Genomic DNA, 19,213 nt, shown 5'->3' with positions numbered 1-19,213 from the left:
TTTACAAAGACTACATTTCTGAGGATGCATTCCCTAATCTTTGTCGGCATGCTTTGAAGATGTGTGCTTTGTTAGGAAGCACATATTTATGTGAGCAGTTCTTCTCCAGAATGAAGCATGTGAAGTCCAAGACAGGAACTCGGATTACGGACCAACATCTCGAGAATACTCTGCGCATAGCGACTTCCAACATTGATGCCAACATCGACAAGCTGGTCAAGAAAAACATTGCCAAAGTTGCCCATGGACATTGGAAAAAATGAATGTTTTCTTCATTAAATTATATTTTTTCAAGTACGCTCTTAAAGCTGAGTTTGTTTATTTTTATAGGATTTTATGTAAAGTATCAAATGCACAGTGTTCCTTGTGAATCTGGAAAGTAATTTACAATTCTAAATACCGCAGTATAGCTTAGTGACCCGTGGGCTTCATTGAAGTTTTTAATGCAGACTGCGCTGTCTGAAGGGTTGAAGACCCCTGTTTTAGACTATAAGGTTTAGTCATTTAGGCACTGCAGATTGTCTGATGGTATGAATTTAAAGTAGGTTGTCAATTTTAACGGATTGATTACCAGTCTTTGCATCTCTCTCTATACACACACATTTCCAGTAGATGAAGTTTTGAACCTTGTTGAGGATCTCTTCTCACCAGATGTTGCAAGATTCAAGCACTACCTTCAGTTTGATTTCAAATGAATTAATCACCTCTATAAGCAACTTTTTGCCTTTATTGTGGGAAGTCCTTTACTTATTTACCCCCCCCCCCCAGATCTGTTTATGGAGAACTTTGAAAAAATATTGAAACTTTGAAAAAATATTGCTAGCCCAAAGTTTGTGGTCTAAGTATGTCGATGACCTTTTTATTAGTCTTTGAATCAGAGAATGAAGGCAAATTACTTTCCTGACGTCTGATTTCAAAAACATTGGAGAATCAATTCTTGTTAGATGTATACCAAAAGCCCACTCACACTGGATGTCTTTATTCCTCATCTCTTCACCATATATGATAAAAATTAGGCATCATTCTCACATTTAAAAAAAAAAAAAAAGTGCCCTCTTCATCCACTCAGCCAGTTAATTCTCAATGGATATTCAAGGAGAACTGTCCTTGACATCCTCCATGACCAAATCATGATACTCATTATAGAGATTTTATTTCAGTATCTTATGTTGGTAATCTATTCATTAAAATCTCCAACATCCTTAAAATTCATTACATCACAGTGGCCTTTAAGCCTCGTATTATATGCAGCCTCTTTTTTTTTTCATTCTCCAAAAGACAGTGACTCCTACAGATATCGGGGATCTACAGAATTCCTTGTTCTTATGGTTTGAATTTCTGCAAGTTTGACCCTACATAGGTCAAACTTGCAGAAATTTCAAAATAAGACGGAACTGGCTTCATACTCTTTCAACACTGTATGATATTGAATGAGACTCTTGCCATATCTTGAAGAAAACTTTCTTTCTTGTTGGATTAAAGAATCTAGTTCAATCATTCATTCACATGGTTCTCTGAACAAAAAGCAAGGACTTAAACTAAATGTTATCTGAAAATCATTGATTAAGTCACTTAACATACCTGACTTTTTTGGCTTATTATCTCCAAACAATGCCAGAATACAGATGATACCTGCCACACTTCCTGGCTCTTTGTACTTTGATTGTTAATATAACTTTCTCTCATTTTTTTTTTTTTCCAACCATCATTTAAAACCCAGTTCTTTAATAATCCACTGTGACTGTTAGAATAACATAGGGATATTGGAAGCATAGCATTATAACCCAGTGCTCACTGAAATATTGTTTTGTATTGTGTAATTAGTCCTTCTCTTAGCAAATTGCATGAGATGGATGCAAATTTGAGAATACATCTTAATGATAGAGCATATGCTACAGATATTCAGTAGAAGTGTATACTGTAAGATATGTGGACTGTAAGGTTATACTGCAAACTAAAAAAAAAAAAAATTTTTTTTTCTTTCAGCTACCTTTAATTCTTGGAGTCATTTTGAATTCCCTTTATGACATCAGATTTAATTTAATGGGCACCATTTATGCTTCTATTGGAGTGATAGTAACCTCTCTCTATCAGGTGGTAAGTGTAATGCAGTTGTTAATTTCAGTGCTAGTTTTATATTATGCATTATAATTTTTAAAATTAAAATGCAGAGAACTAAAAATAGGAGATACTTTTCTTTAAAGCAGTTAAAGACATTAAGACTTTATTTTATTTTATTTTTAAGCACTGATAAATGCCCTGGAACTTATCTCACAGGCCTTGAAAAATAAATTACTGTAGAATCCTTATGTAAAGACATTTAATTTGTTAAGCGAAATTCATTCAACATTTCATGAGCATCTTCTGTACAGAATTAATTTTGAAAGCTTGAACTGTACCACAGTATAAATGAGAAAGAATCAGCAAAGTGACATCATGGATTGCAGTGGAGCAGTACAGTTTGGATTATAACTAAATTCCCAGCAAAGCAAAAATAAAAACTTCAAAAATATAAATATGAACCACTTAACACTGATAAGGAGGATTAAGTAATACACCATTTTCCATATTTCATCATAACATGTTAATAACAGAATCACTTAGGTTAATTTCAATGTCTTTATTTGTAAGATTTTCGACTGTTTCATAGCCATTGTCAACACAATTGTTAGAAAACACAAAAAAAGAGAACAATTCAGTTGACAACACATGATATTATGTTTGTTATTTGGCTGCAGGAGAAAAATTCATTTTCCATAACATAATAGGGATATGCACATCAGATTGTTCCAATTTGGACAGTGGCAGTAATCTTTTACAACTTTCTTTGTGTAGTCTTTCTATAAAAAATGAACTGTTATGTGGGACTTTAATCTTCTTCCTGTGACCTGTGTATGCCATAGTCATTGTATGCTATGTAAGTCCAGACTGTTTTATTTTATGATATTTGATGTATTTCTTATGTTCTTCATTATGCCACAGCATACCTTTTATTACTGGTTGAAATAAGACAGACTGCCAGTACATGGTATCTTATAGGTGCTGGGAAATGCTAGTTTAGATACCATATCTTTTACCAAACCCAAGAAGAGGAAAGCTTGCCAATGTAACAGAATGCAGCCCAAAGAATAATGGCACAGAGAATCTTGGTTATACATTTGCAGGTATTCTGGATGAATGGGATTGCTTTTGGATCATTTCAACATGAAAGGTTGAAACCTGTAGCACATTTAAGTACTGTGGGTAGGATAAAGATTATGCGATGACCACACATAAGAGCATTTTCAACTAGAATGATTTATTTTTATTAATATGTGACTTTTATGGAGTCAGAGACTCATTGTGGGAGGTGCAAACTATCATACACAAAGCTCATCCAACAGTGCCTTAAACTGATTCAGTGTGTCTACATTTGCAATACATTCAAGCAATGTATTCCACTCACCAACAACTTGCTCTCCATACAAAGAACATTTTCTTCACTCCTCTGCTTACTCTCCTTATATGGTTTCCAGGGATAGACTTTCTATCCCCCCCTTTCCAATTCTATGAAACATTTCTTCCATGTCAACCTGAAAACAACACATGACTAACTTATGTTTCAATGATATTTTGCCCTCCTCCTATTCACGAGGCTTTGCAATTTACATTCTTTCAATCTATCTTTAATACTCCATATTCCAAAGAACACTGACCTGGACCCTTTGTAACATATCTTTGTTACTATTATTATTATTACCCAAGACCTCATGGAGTCAAAGACTCATCTGGGAGGTCCTTTTATCACACACCTCATCATACCGTGACTTAAACACAGAAAACTTGGTGACCTAATCTATGGACATTAATCCATATGAAGCCTTATACAGTGGAATCATAGCTTCTTTATTTCTGCACTTTAGGGCCCTCCACATCATTGCCATTATCCAATGTAACAACTTGTGCAATGTGGATGCTGAATTTCAGGTCCTTGTCCACCAGCACTCTCAGATCTCTCATCACTTCTACCTCCTTTAGAGTTTTCCCACCAAGTTTATACTTTGCATCCCATCATTGCTTACTACATTTCAACACCTTATGCATCGCAACATCTTAAGTAGAATTGTGAACTGTCAGTTCACAGTTCCACTTGAACAAGGGAGATGCATATACAGTAGTATACTTAGCTTTTGCAAAATCTAAGTATACTACTGTATATGCATCTCCCTTGTTCAAGACGTTGGTTAGCTTCTTATATTACATAAGTAAGTTGATAAAACATGACCTCCTTTTAACAAACCCTTGCTGACAACCATAGAGAAATACTGCTGTTAACAACCCATTTCTGTATTCTAGTTCTCATCAATCTCTCCAGATATACAGATTGGCCTATAATTTGTAACCACCGCCTTATCATCACCTTTAGGCACTGGAACAATTTTACCTTCTTTCCAATCTCTTGTAACCTGTGCTGTTGTAAGACTCCTATTAAACAAGCATGTTAATTCTACTGCTAATTTCCTGGACATTGCTTTAAGACACGTGGTGATATGTCATCAAATCCTACCACGTTATTAACATCAAGCTTATTTATTTCCTCATTATTTATATCTCCTGCTTACTCACAATTAAGCCATCCTCTCCTATGTCCTCTACGCTTGAGTTTTTCCATGATTTTGCCCTGATGAGGATGAACCATCCTTATAAATTGTTCATGGAATACTTCAACAATGTCTTCTGCAGCAGTTACCATTCTATTATTTTCATCCATTGACATCATCCTGCTGTAATCATTCTTCCTTCTACTTGTCACATATCAGAAAAACTCTAGGATTTTTCATACTGGTTTTGTTGTTCTTACCAGCTGGTCACCTTCCTGGCCTGTTCCTTATACTCCTCATGCAATTGATTTGCTACCATTATTCATCTTGTGCTGCCTACACAGTATCTTCTTAGTCCAAATTTCACATTTTATTCATCCATTTGACATCTACTGACCTTTAAAATACATTTGCACATTGATGTTAAATATCTTTTGGCCAGTTCCCACTCAGAATTTATCTCCCTCCTCCCTAACACCTCATTCCATGCTATAGCTCCAAGTTGTCTCCTAAGCTTTTCATAATCACCAGCCTTGTAATTTTGCATATATCCTTTCCTCACAGAAGTTTTCATATGGCTAGATACAACCCAGGTGAACATTTCATGATCGCTCTCACCAACTGGAGGGAGGTGCAAAACCCCACTCACAATTACATCCTCTGATGAAATGATTAGATCTAAAACTGTCGATCCTCATTTGCCCTCCTTCACGTATTGACTGTCACAGTGTTGTGTCAAGAAATTTATTATCATTATTCCCAAATGCTCTCTCTTCATTCCAATCCATACTGCCATAATTAAAATTTCCCATAATGACACCCCTCCCTTGTTCACCAACCCAAGTTGTTTATGTATTTTGTCATCACCACTCTCCACATTTCCTGCCCTATAGCAGCATCCAACTAAATATCTCTTCCTGTCAACCTCCACCTCACACCATACTGACTCAAAACCATTGCCACTATTTACATCTCACATCTCCACTTCGCATGGACATAATTTGTCTTCTGTCATGAACAGCCCCTTTCCTTCTTGTCCTTTCTATCATGGAAAATATCATACCTTTTTATTTCTATTCCCATCACAATATCATCCTTAATTCAAAAGACATATTTCGGTGATTACACCACATTTTTTTATTATTCGGTTCTATAAAACACTGAAATAATAGTTCCCGACAAGTTTCGTAAATCGTAGGACTTACATCTTCAGGGGTAAATAGTATAACTTAAAGTTTAAACAAGAGAATTAATAAATACAAATCATAACCATCTGGCTATTCATAAAACTCAAATAACAGAATGCAGATATATAACGTTATTCACGTTGAACAATACCGGATGATGTCACGTGTGCTTGTTCTCGTTCATACAGTCCAAGCTCAGATTGAGGTAGATTTTTTATTAGAGCTGACCACACTTGATGGAGAATAAACCTTGATTTTTATTGCATTGGGTTGGGTTTTTTAGCATATTAGCAGCTTGTTTGTGTGATCTTGAATCTTTTTAAACATTGCATAAACAATACTTTTTTCACCTATAAAGATGGAATCTGGGAACAAAAAGAAGGGCTGGCCATGGGTTCATCATTATCACCGGTATTAGCAAACCTATTTATGGAAAAATTTGAAAACAATGCTCTTAAGAATTACCATAAAAAACCAAAAATATGGCTACGCTATGTGGACGATATTTTCATCATATTCAGTGGAACAACAGATGAACTTATCAATTTCAAAGATTATCTCAACAATTTGCACAACACCATAAAATTCACTTTAGAACAAGAAAAAAATAAAAAACTTCCTTTTCTGGATATTCTATTAGAAGTTAATGAAGAAAGTAAACTCTCCTTCTCAGTATATAGGAAGCCTACAAACACTGGAAGATTTCTAAATGCAACCTCACACCACCATCCTTCACAAAAAATAAGCTTAATTAAAACTCTTCGAGACAATATCTCCAGCACACAAGAAAGATGTAATGAAGAAATAAAATACTTGACACAAATCCTCCAACAGAATGGATATGAAACAAAAACCATCAAGAGAATCCTTAAAATGCCTCCAGCTAACAACACAATAAAACAGGATTAAAATGCAATCTTGCTTCCTTATATCAAAAATGTTACAGACAAGCTAGCCAAATTAATAAACAAACACAACATAAAAGTAGCCTTCCTTCCTATGGAGAAAATCTCAAGATTCCTACATCCACCAAAACCACCTCATCATCCTCTTAAAAAACCAGGAGTCTACAAAATCCATTGCTCTTGCGGGATTTGCTACGTAGGTCAGACAGGAAGACTGGAGAAATACGCATGGCTGAACACCAAAAAGACGTACAATACAAAAGAGAACAAAAAACGGGTCTTGCTTTCCATACCACTTCCACTGGACACGATGTACTCTGGCAAAAAACGACGATGTCATATACATAGAAAACAACAGTTATATAAGAAAATTTAAAGAAGCTGCTAATATGCTAAAAAACCCAACCCAATGCAATAAAAATCAAGGTTTAATTCTCCATCAAGTGTCATCATCATCATCAAATTCTTGCTATGTACCCTCAAGGGATGTACAGGATATGATAGTACCACATGAAAAATTTACATCATTACTAACTTCCTATCTATAATTTTCCTCCAGATCAGTCTGTTATTTGTCAAGACTCCAATATTATCAATCTTATATTTCTGTCTTCTAAGGTACTTTGTACCGTATCAATCCACCTATATCTTGGTCTTCCTTTGGGTCGTTTTCCTGCCAACCTGGCAGAGAACACTTGTTTTGCCAATCTTTCCTCACTCATTCTGTTTAAATGACCATACCACCTGAGATTAGCTCTGCTAACGCATTTATCTTTCTTAATCAAGTTCTTTCCTAATAGTCTCGTTTTTAACATGATATTGCCATTGATGCCTTTTGTTCAAGGCTCTAATCTTTCCCAGGATTCTCATTTCTGTGGTCTCTAGTCTTTGGACAAGTGTTTTACTTCTGACCCAACTCTCAGATCCATAAGTTAAAACTGGTTTGAACACCGCCTCGTATACAGCTAATTTAGTGTTCCGACTAATTTCTCTCTTATTCCATATGAATTTATTCAGTTGACTTCCTACTATACCAGCTTTATTGATTCTGTTGTCTATTTCCATATTTAATTTACCATCTTCACTAAAAATCGTGCCTAAGTAGCTGAAATGTTTTAATTGTTCCACAGGTTCTTCGTTCACAATCCAGTTGACATTTTCACCAATTCTGCCTATTTTCATTGTCTTTGTCTTTTTATTGCTGACCTTCATACCATATCTATTACAACAGTTATTCAATTTAGTCAAGGAATCTTGCAGACTCGTAGCAGATTTATTGATAAGTATAACATCGTCTGCATAAAGCAAAGAGCTGACATTAACATCTCCAATTTTGATATCATGTTTAATACCACTTTCATTCATAATGTGATCCATATAGATAATGAATAACAGAGGGGATAATGTACATCCTTATTTCACACCAGATTTAACATTAAATCATATTCCTGAACTTCCATCAATTCTAACTGCTGACTTACAACTCAAATAAAGACTAAGTATTGCTTGATATAATGCTCCATTGACACCATATAACTGTAGCATATTAAATAGGTTCTCTCTTGGCACCTTATCATATGCCTTTTCCAGATCTACAAAATTCAAATAGACATCTTTATTATATTCCCATGATTTCTCCACTATTTGTCGTAAAGTGAAGATCTGATCCTGACAGTCTCTATTTGGCAGGAATCTAGCTTGTTCTTCACCAAGCTTTTCTTCTACAATTCTTCTCAACCGTTTCTCAAGTATACTTGCATGTATCTTACCAGGAACACTCAGTAGGGAAATACCTCTGTAATTCTCACATTCAGTTTAATTTCCCTTTTTATATATGGGTACTATGAGAGCTCTACTCCATTCATCGGGAATTCGTCCCTCTGTAGAGGTCTTCTGAACTATGCAGTGCAGCCACTGCAAGACTTTTATACCACAATATTTCAGCATTTCTGGTCGAATATCATCTACTCCTGCTGCCTTTCCACATTTCATGCCTTTGATGGCTTTTTCTACTTCAAGTATGGATGTGTATTCCTGACTGCATGCTTGTTGAGTGTTTTTTTTACCACTGTGTTATCACTGCTTGTTTCACTTAGCAATTTCTCGAAGTAATTACTCCATACTTCAAGGATATCTTTCCCCCCCATTTTCATGTCACCTTTATCGTATCTGACTCTTTTTACAGTATTCTTTCCTTCAATTCTAAGCTTCTTCAACAAACAACCTCCAAAATATTTTGCCACCTTTTTGATATTTATTTTCTATGTTCTTGCCAAAGTCCTCCTATGACTTTTGTTTAGCTAGCTTTACATAGTGTTTAGCTTTCTTACAGTTGTCTCTATATTCTCTAAGAGCAAAAACTGACTTATTTGCCAGGAACTTTTGATATGCTTTCTTCTTTTCCTTCACTGCCTCTTTAACTTCCTGTGTCCACCATGGAGTTCTGATTTTTCTATCCTTGCAGACAACCTCACCACATGCCTCTCTGGCTGAATCAATCAAGGTTTTCTTCAAGGCTTGTCACTGAATTTCTAATGTTTGGTTCCTGTTCTCAAACGCTTTCATTTTTTCTTCAATAATCTTTATGTATTTTAGTCTACAGTTCACATCTGAGAGCTGCTCCACTTTAATTCACTTTAAAACTTTCTTACATGTTACTCTTTTCAATATGAAATTCAAGTTTATCCTGCTCAAGACTAAACAGCGATTACTTCCTATTTCAAATTCTCTGTACACTCTGGTGTCCTGCATATGGGAGAAAACATCACTATCAACAATAACATAGTCAACTTTTCTTATTTCCTGCCTCTTTTCTCCATGTGAATTTGTGCACATTTTCATGTTGGGACATGGTGTTAGTAATAACCAGTCCATGTCCTGAGCAGAAATCCAACAAATATTTGCCATTATTATTAGCTTTGCTCTTTTCTCAAAATTTTCCCGAAATATTTTTGTATGTCTGACAATCATTTCCTACTCTGCTATTTAGATCCCCAACAAGGACCAACTTTTCCTTTTTCATTGTTTCAGCTGCTTTTTCTAAAACCTGAAAAAATTCCTCCACTTCTACCTTAGTAGAACCTTCTGTGGGACAATAGGCACAAATTAGTCTCATTGTCCAATTCCCCATTCTTATATTTGGCCACATCACTCTACTTGAGACTGCCTGCCATTCAAGATTAGCCTCGTATTTAGTGTTGAATACAATGGCTACTTCTTCTTTTCCTTGATTGTCGTTGCCTGAATATAACATTTTGTATTTATTGCTCAGAAAGATCTCGCCAGTTTTTGTCTTTTTTGTTTCAGTCAACCCTATTATATCGATCTGGTACTTATCTAATTCCTCAGCTAGCTCCATTTCTTTGCCATTCAGGCTTCTTATGTTGATAGTACCGATCTTTAACTCTGGTGATGTTGAGTTGGGGGTGTTTTTTCAGATTTGTTCCAGTAGCTGACTTTTCGCTGTTTGCCCTGGTTCCCTGGTGAAAACAAAGGGGAGCTTGTTTAACCAGGCAATGCCCCAGCCGGCATGAAATTTTGTCACGTTGTACCATCATTTTGTCATTTCGTTTAAGCCAATAACAATTACAATTTGGTCGGCTAAATCCCAAATTGCTAGCCCATCCTCATTCGTTCAGTATCCAGATAGATACTCAACAGAGTGCACCATGAGATGGTGAGGATTGGACATTAGGTCAGAAGCCCTGGTCAATTCTCTGCATTCCTTTAAAGGCTATGTGGAGGTCTCCTCTCAGTCATACAGCTTTGACTCTTGGTCAGCTCTAATAAAAAAAATCTACCTCAATCTGAGCTCGGACTGTATGAACGAGAACAAGCACACGTGACATCATCCAGTATTGTTCAACATGAATAACGTTATATATCTGCATTCTGTTATTTGACTTTTATGAATAGCCAGACGGTTATGATTTGTATTTATTAATTCTCTTGTTTAAACTTTAAGTTATTCTATTTGCCCCTGAAGATGTAAATCCTACGATTTACGAAACTTGTCGGGAACTATTATTCAGTGTTTTATAGAACTGAATAATAAAAAAATGTGGTGTAATCACCGAAATATGTCTTTTGAACCAATTAACCACAGAAGTTTACGCCTGCAATCATCCTTAATGTTTCACTTATTCCAATAATTTTTGGGTGAGTAAACTCAATCAATGACACCATTTTATCTCCCTTATTTCTGATGCTGCTGGCATTTGTAATTCACTTTTAGGTCTATAACTGGTCCTGTCTCTGCCACTTATAGGTTGTGAAATTCCCCACACCTAACTATTCCCAATTGCCTTTATAACCACTTAAATTATCTACATCCTGTAGATAGTTTAAGTGGTTATAATCAACTACATCTTACATCCCAGGCATCACATTCTCATACTGATGATCCCTATATACACATTCACTACTAATTCCAACACCACTCTCCTTATATTATGTCTCCCTGTCCACCCTGACTCTGTTTCCCTATCCATCACATTCTCATTCTATCATTATCATTCACAGTACTACTATTCTCGTTTACAATAACTTCAGTAGTCTTACTAGTTCTGCTCTCCTGATCTCTCGCTTCACTTCTTCCCCTCTCTTGCTCACATCACTCATTCCTCCTTACAGCCGTAGTCGCTCTGACTTGCACCAAATCCATTCAAATGCAATCTGTCACTTTTGTATATTTCCATCTTTCCTTGATGGGTGTCGTGTCTTCTCAGCTGCAGATTTGCAAAAATAGGGTAGTACTCGCTCTCCTTGGAGAAAGAAATGGCTCTCATCTGAGAATATGACCTTCTTCCACTTCTCAACAGTCAAATCTTTGTACACATTTGCCCATTGATGTCTCTTTTTCTGCATAGCCTTTGTCAACAGTTGTTTCTTTTTTTGGAATTTGGGCAATCCTCCCTACTTCCAACAATCTTTGATTGACTGTCATGTCAGAAACATTAATCTCACCAGCTGCCAAATCTCTGTTGAAGTCTACAGTAAGTGTAGTTTTCCTTTTTTTTTGCCCACATTTTCTTTTCTATCAGGAGAAAAGGTAACTATCTCCTTAAACCTCTTTAAAATCCCATTAACAGTACCCAAACCAACACCACACTGATTTGTGGTGTTGATTTGGGTACTGTTACAATACAAGTTACAAATGAGTAACACAAGTTACTCATTTGTAACTTGTATTTGTGTCATGGATGTTTGCTGAGAAAGAGTACATATTTTTGAATGCTTTCTTGGAGATATATCTATTTTATAGGTACACAAAAGAAATAAAACATGATTGTCAACTTGTTTACACTATTAAAAATGCACAATGCTATTAGTAAACATCAAAGAGACAGTCAAAACAGTGAAAATATACAACACTCAACAAAATTGTTAACTAAAACCAAAACCCAAACCAAAATTATTATGAACTGAAACAAAAACAAACCAAAACCAAAAACTTGATGAAAAATGTGGCTTGTTCAGATTACGAGGGTAGTGTAATAAATTCAGTTTAATCCTTTTATCCAAGTGTAAGCAAACAAAGTTTGCGCCTGAAATAAAGATTGAAACCGGTCTGGGTAGTGGCCCTTCCCTTAATGCATAGCAGTATACATGTCCACAAGAAGATGTGCTTTGCATTATGGGAGATACTGAGACAAGGAATGATGAGAGCTTGGTCCACCTTTGCTCAGAGTTGGCTGGTGTTGCACTACCTTACCTCAGTCCTGAAGATATTTTCAGGTGCAAACTTTGTTTGCTTACACTTGGATAAAAGGATTAAACTAAATTTATTATAGTCTAACCAAGTGAAAAATAAACTTCCAACAAAAATACGAGGGTATCTGAAAAGTTCTCCGCCTCGACCATAAATGACAACACTATTGGCAAGATTTTTTCTAAGTTGGTACATAAGTAGTTTGTTTTATACAGCTGTCTGAAGCAAAAGTGTTGTCTGTATCTCTTGAAATGGATAAAATCGAGTATCGTCTGTGTGGTTATAAAATTCTTTGTAAAAGAAGGTTTAATGGCAAAAGAAATTCATTTGAAGTTCATAAAAGTTTATGGGCATTTTTCTCCTTCGTTTTCGACAATTAAGAAATGGGCTGCTGAGTTTAAATGTGGCCGTACCAGCCTTGAAGATGATCCACGTGAAGGACGTCCAAAAAGTGTAACAACACCAGAAATCGTTGATCAGGTGCACGATATGGTATTGGATGACCGGCAAGTCAGAGTGCTTGAAATTGCTGAGACTATAGGCATTTCAAAAGAACATGTAGGATATATTTTGCATGAAGAATTGCAAATGAAAAAGCTCACAAGATGGATGCCATGCTTGCTCACAGTAGATCAAAATCGCACTCACATGAAAATCTCTGAACAGTGCTTGGAGCATTTTAATAAGAATAAAACTGATTTTGTGCATCGATTTATTACTATGAATGAGACTTGGATTCACCATTATTACACACCAGAATCCAAACAGCAGTCAAAACAGTGCACAGAAGCCAGTTGTTCAGCGTAAAAGAAGACAAAGTTGGTTCCATCAGCAGGAAAGGTCATGGCATTGGTGTTTTGGGATGCTAAAGGTATTTTGTTTATTAATTATCCTAAAAAGGGTAAAACAATAACCAGGGAATATTATTCCGATCTTTTAATCAGACTAGATAAAAAAATTCATGAGAAAGAAAAGACCTGGTTTGCAGAAGAAAAAAATCATCTTTCATCAGGACAATGCACCTGCCCACAAAGGTGTTTTGGCAATGGGGAAATTAAGGGATCTGCACTATGAATTGTTGGAACATCCACCCTATTCCCTAGATTTGGCTCTCTCTGACTTCTGTCTCTTCCCAAATCTAAAACTCTTCCTCACTGGTCAGCATGTTTCTTCGAATCAAGAGGTGATTGCAGCTGTAGAAGGGTATTTTGCAGATTTTACTGCGAACCACTAGGATGGGATAATGGTTCTGGAGCCTCACTGGAATAAATGTATTAGTCTTAAGGGAGGTTATGTTGAAAAATAAAAAAATTTGAAATTATAAATTTGTTTTTTTTTATTGTTAGGCCAAGAACTTTTCAGACCATCTTAATTTCTCTACTGTATCTGTGGTCTCAGATCATGTGTTTTATTTCTAAGCCATGTATCAGATCCATAAGTTAAAATTGATTTGAATACCATCTTTATACAGCTAGTTTAGTGTTCAGACTAATTTCTCTTTTATTCCATATAAATTTATTCACTTGACTTTTGACCATACCAGCTTTGCTAATTGTCTGTCTCATATTTAGTTTGTCATCTTCATTAGAAATTGTGACTAACTCATCATCATCATCAATTTCCTGATATGTATTCCCCAAGGGATGTATTGTCATAGTAAACTGAACAGTTTACTATGACAATACTACATGATTAAGTTTCCATTATTATTACTCTCCTACCTACAGTTTTCTTCCAAATTAATCTATTACTTTTGAGCTCCAATATTGTCATAGCTAACATTTTGTGCTTCTAAGGCACTTCTAATCAATCCACCTAGACCTTGGTCTTCCTTTTGGTCTCTTTCTTGTCATCTTGGATCAGACACCTGTTTTGCTAACCTTTCTTCACCCATTCTATTTAAGTATCCACACTACTTTAGATTAGCTCTGCCGATTTATTCTTGAATACTAATTATGTCAAGCTCCCTTCTAATATCTTCATTTTGAATATGATTTTGCCATTGGTTCACCCAGCTAATTTTTCTAGGAACCTTCATATCTGCAGGCTTTTGTCTTTGATCAAGTGCTTTATTTCTAACCCAGTTCTCAGATCCATAACTTAAAACTGGTTTGAACACTGTCTTCTTTACTGCTAGTTTGGTGTTTTGGCTAATTTCTCTCTTATTCCATATAAATTTATTCAGTTGGCTGGCACCATACCAATTTTGCTTATTCTGTTGTCTGTTTTCAGATTTAACCTGCCATCTTCACAAAAAACTGCTTAAATAGCTGAAATATTTTACTTGTTATATAGGATCTCCATTCAGAATGCAGCTTAAATTTTCTATGTTCCTGACTGTTTTCAGAATTTTGGTCTTTTTATTGTTAATTTTCATGCCAAATTTGTTACAGCTGTTATTCAATTTAGTTAGTGAATCCTGGAAATTGCAATAGATGTGTTTAGGAGTACATCATGTTTAAAGCAAAAACCTATGTTTGACATCTTCAATTCTAATATCAGGCTTGATGCCACTTTCTTTCATAATGTGATCCATATAGATGATAAATAAGAGTGGAGATAATGTGCATCCTTGTCTTGCACCTGATTTTACATCACACCATCTTCCTGTATTTCCTTCAGTTACTAACTGCTGACTGACAACTTAAATATAGACTATGGGGTTCTTTGAAAAGTTTGGTAAAAAAATAAGTTAAACACATTTTTTTTGGGAAAAAAAATCAGTTTTATTTCTCAAAATAGTCTCTATCGAGGTCTACACATTTGATCCAGCAAGTTTCCAATTTTTCATCTCATCTAAAAAGTCGGATTTGTCAAATTGTACAAAATAGTCATTGACAGCCTTGTTCGAAGAAAATTTTCGCGGCCAAGTCCAGAGAATACAGTGGATGTGGAACCAATTTGAACCTCAATTCTTGCAATTTTGTCATTACAACGGCTGATGTGTGGGACAGTGCATTGTCTTGATGAAAGAGCACTTTTTTGTATGCAAATCTTGACTGTTTTTTCTTCAGTTCTTCTTTTAAACAGTCCAACAACGATATATAATAGACTCCTGTTATTGTCTTACCCTTTTCCAAATAGTCTATCATGATAATTCCTTGGGAATCCCGAAAAAACAGTGGCATCATCTTCCCAGCTGAGAAACGGTCTTCGCTTTTTTCAGTGCTCTTTCACCAGGCATTGTCCACTGTTTTGACTGCTGCTTGGACTCAGGTGTGTAGTGGTGGATCCAAGTTTCGTCTGCAGTCACGAATCGACGCAAAAAAATTCTGCAAATTGTGATTATATTATACACCCGTTCAGTTGAGATGTCTACAATCTCATGCACTTTCACTTGTCGGTCTTCCATAATGATACCATGTATTTTGTCAGTCATTTCCTTCATAATGACCTCAGTTGGATGTCTGGAGTGCACTTCATCTTCTATGGACTTATGAACATGTTTAAACTTATTTATCCAAATTTAATAGTCTTTAATGCTGGTGTGCAGAGTCCCCATGAACTGCATGTAACTCGGCTTTGATCTGTGCAGCCATCCACTTCTTCAAATAAAAGTGTTTTATTACTGCACAAAACTTGGTGTTTCTCCAATTTTATGAAAACTACGAACACAGTCATTTTAAACATTTGCCAAACGAGAACTATGCGTCACACATGGCTAAAATTTTGCCAGGGGTCATGAAAAAGATGATACGTACTGACACTGGTATGAATGTGTCACCGTATATTGGAAATTTACCAAACTTTTCAAACAACCCTTGTGTGTATTGCTATATATAATGTTCCATTCAGCACATATAATTGTAGTGTTTTGAAAAGCTTTCCTCTGGGCACCTTGTCGTAAGCCTTTTTCAGATCTACAAAACTTAAGTATACAACCTTATCATATTCCCAGGATTTTTTAACTATTTGTCTTAAAGTGAAAACCTGATCTTGACAACCCCTGTTTGGTCTGAATCCATCTCATTCTTACTCAGGTTTCTCTTCCACAATCTTTCTCAACCTCTTTTCAAGTATGCTTGCATAAATCATATCTGGAACATTTAGTAGCGAAATTCCTCTGTAATTCTTACATTCAGTTTTATTCTCTTTTTTTATAGATGGGTATTATGAAAGCTCTGCTCCAATCATTGGGAATTCTATCTTCTGACCAGGCCCTCTGAATTGTGGTGAACAGAAAAGTACAGAGGTATAAAAATTTTTATACCTCTGTACTTAAGTATTTCTGGTTAAATGTCATCTACTCCAGCTGCCGTTCCACATTTAACTTTAAATGTGGAACAGCATTTTAAGTTAAACTTAAATTTTTGTCTTTATTCATTTAGGGCACCTGCCAACTTATTTACTAGGAAATTTTGGTGTGCTTTCTTCTTTTCCAGGACTGCTTCTTTAAGTTGTGTCCACCGTGTGGTTCTTGTTTTTCTTTCCTTGCAAACAACTTCACAATATACCTATCTATCAGAATAATCAATGTGCTCTTCAAAGTTTGCCACTGAAACTCCAAGATTCGGTTCTTGTTGTCAATTTGTTTAATTTTTTCTTCAACAGTGTTTGTATAGTCAAGTCTACAATTCACTTGTAAAAACTGTCGAATTTTAATTGTTTTTAGAACTTTCTTACATACTGTTCTTTTCAAATGTGATATTCATTTTTATCCTGCTTAGTACTAAGTAATGGTCATTGGAAGTTTTTCCACTTGGTTATACTATAAGCTAAAGATACCAAGAAATTATATACTTGCTTTAATCCTTTATCCAAGTGTAAGCAAACAAGTTTGCACCTGAACTATTTTCAGGACTGGGAGCAACTCGTATAAAGAAGCTAATGACTTCAAATCACTTGTCTTAGTATCCCATAAAGCACATCTCCTTGCAGACATGCATAATACTATGCATTATGGGAAGGGCCACCACCCAGACAAGTTTCAACGTTTATTAAAGTCTCAACACTGGGAGCAAGACCCAGAGGTAATATAACATAACATCATTGGCCAGAAGGGTGAAGCAAGATGCTTTTATTCCCCGTTATCTGATAGGGAGGATGAATTGAAGGAAAAATTTATGAGCTGAGAGCTCGCCCTGGGGGGGGGGCACGGAGATTAGTCATTGCAAGTATTTAGGATGGATTTTGGCCTCTTGTATTTGAAGAGGTCAGTTTCTTCATAGTTTGCTGCCTGTTTAACTAGATCGTTGGAGTGTGTAGAGATCTTTGAGAAGAATTTTTCTGCTGTAGTTAGTAGGAAGGAGTAGATGTAAGGGATGTTTGTATCTCTTTGCAGTTGTACGTTCCTTACAAACCACAGTGCATCCAATATCGTGCGCAAACACCTATTTTGCATTCTCTGTAGCCTGAGGATGTTGGTGTTGTATGTGTGGCTCCAGGCTGGAGATGCATATGTCATCATGGGGCGGATTGTCAGCAGGTAGAGGAGCACTTTGATTCTGGTATTTAGTTTGCTTTTTCTATTTATTAGAGGGTAAAGTTGTGCAATGGTTTTAGATGCCTTCGTGCATAAGGCTTTGATGTGTGGGTTAAACGTTAATCTTTTGTCCAGAATTACTCCAAGATATTTTGTTTCTGTTTGCTAGGGGATTTTGGTGTTGAATAGATAAAGGTTCCCCATGGGAGTTACCATTCTTCTGGTGAAAAGTATCGCTACACTCTTTTGGGGATTCACTTGTAATCTCCATTTGGAGAACCATTGTTCTTCTAGTTGTAGCAGATTTTCTTGCAGATTTTTAGTGACAAGATGTGGACGCAGAGATCTGGCAAGTACTGCTGTGTCATCCACATAAAGTGCTAAGATGGATGACATTGAGTTGTGTGGGATGTCTGCCATATATATCGAGAATAAGATCGGTGCCAGTAGGGAACCTTGGGGAACTCCTGCAGAGATCCATCGCTGACTTGAAACTGTACCATTTATTTTGACTTGTATGTGTCTATCCTGGAGGTAAGACTTAATTAGGTGGATGATATTTGATGGTATGCCTGCTGAAATGAGTTTGTGTAGTAATCCCATATCTTGTCAAAAGCTTTCGCTATGTCAAGGAAGACTGCTCCAGTGTGCTGGTACCAATTGTAACCGGTGGTGATGTACTCAGTTATCCTATGAATTTGTTGAGTAGTACTGTGATGTTGTCTAAAGCCAAATTGTTCCTTAGGAATGATATTTAACTCATTGACTGAGGCTTGGAGTTTAGAGAGGATGATTTTTTTGGCAATTTTGCCTAAGTTTGAGATCAGGCTGATGGGTCAATAGCTTTCAGGCAGGTGTGGATCTTTACCTGGTTTATGCACTGGGACCACATCTGCGACTTTCCAATAGCTGGGGAAATAGTTAAATCGGAACATGGCATTGATTATGGTGGTGAGATATATGACAGCTCTTCGGGGCAGCAGTTTAGGTAATATTAAGGTTGAAGTAATAGAGAGTCATATTTTCATACACGAGTTGCTAAAAGGTGTTACACCTTATTATTAAAGTACTCTGGATTAGAGATAGTTGCTGGAAGTTTTTCCACTTGGTTATACTATAAATTAAAGATATCAAGAAATTATATACTTGGTTTAATCCTTTATCCAAGTGTAAGCAAACAAGTTTGTGCCTGAACTATTTTCAGCACTGGGGCAACTTGTATAAAGAAGCTAATGACTTCACATCACTTGGTATCACATGTGATTCAAAAATTGAATACATATCTGCTTTTTACTTGAAATTGTCAGTTCTACAAATTGACCTCATTAGTCCAAATTTGCAGTTGTAATCTTCAGAAATAGCGTTTGTCCTTAGGTTTTTGGATGCCAGTGTATATATGTATATCAGTA

At 36.0% G+C, this 19,213-nt stretch overlaps 1 protein-coding gene across 3 annotated transcripts in view; it reads left to right on the top strand.

Annotated features, from left to right (window-relative positions):
* The window catches only part of LOC150109230 (solute carrier family 35 member E3-like), a 113,795-nt gene that overhangs the window by 28,435 nt on the left and 66,147 nt on the right, over positions 1–19,213 (top strand). For all 3 annotated transcript variants that reach the window (XM_090406483.1, XM_090406474.1, XM_090406468.1), the window contains exon 2: positions 1,987–2,097. In XM_090406483.1, coding sequence (XP_090262609.1) covers positions 2,044–2,097 — 54 coding nt within the window. In that variant the 5' untranslated portion in view covers positions 1,987–2,043. The remainder of the gene's footprint in view (positions 1–1,986; positions 2,098–19,213) is intronic.

The sequence above is a fragment of the Typopeltis vanoorti genome, chromosome 2 (genome assembly GCF_054136105.1).
Source record: "Typopeltis vanoorti isolate ZY-2024b chromosome 2, IOZ_Tvanoo_1.0, whole genome shotgun sequence".
Lineage (NCBI taxonomy): Eukaryota > Metazoa > Arthropoda > Arachnida > Uropygi > Thelyphonidae > Typopeltis > Typopeltis vanoorti.
Note: the sequence above shows the minus strand (reverse complement) of the source record. Positions and strands in the feature narration are given on the sequence as shown.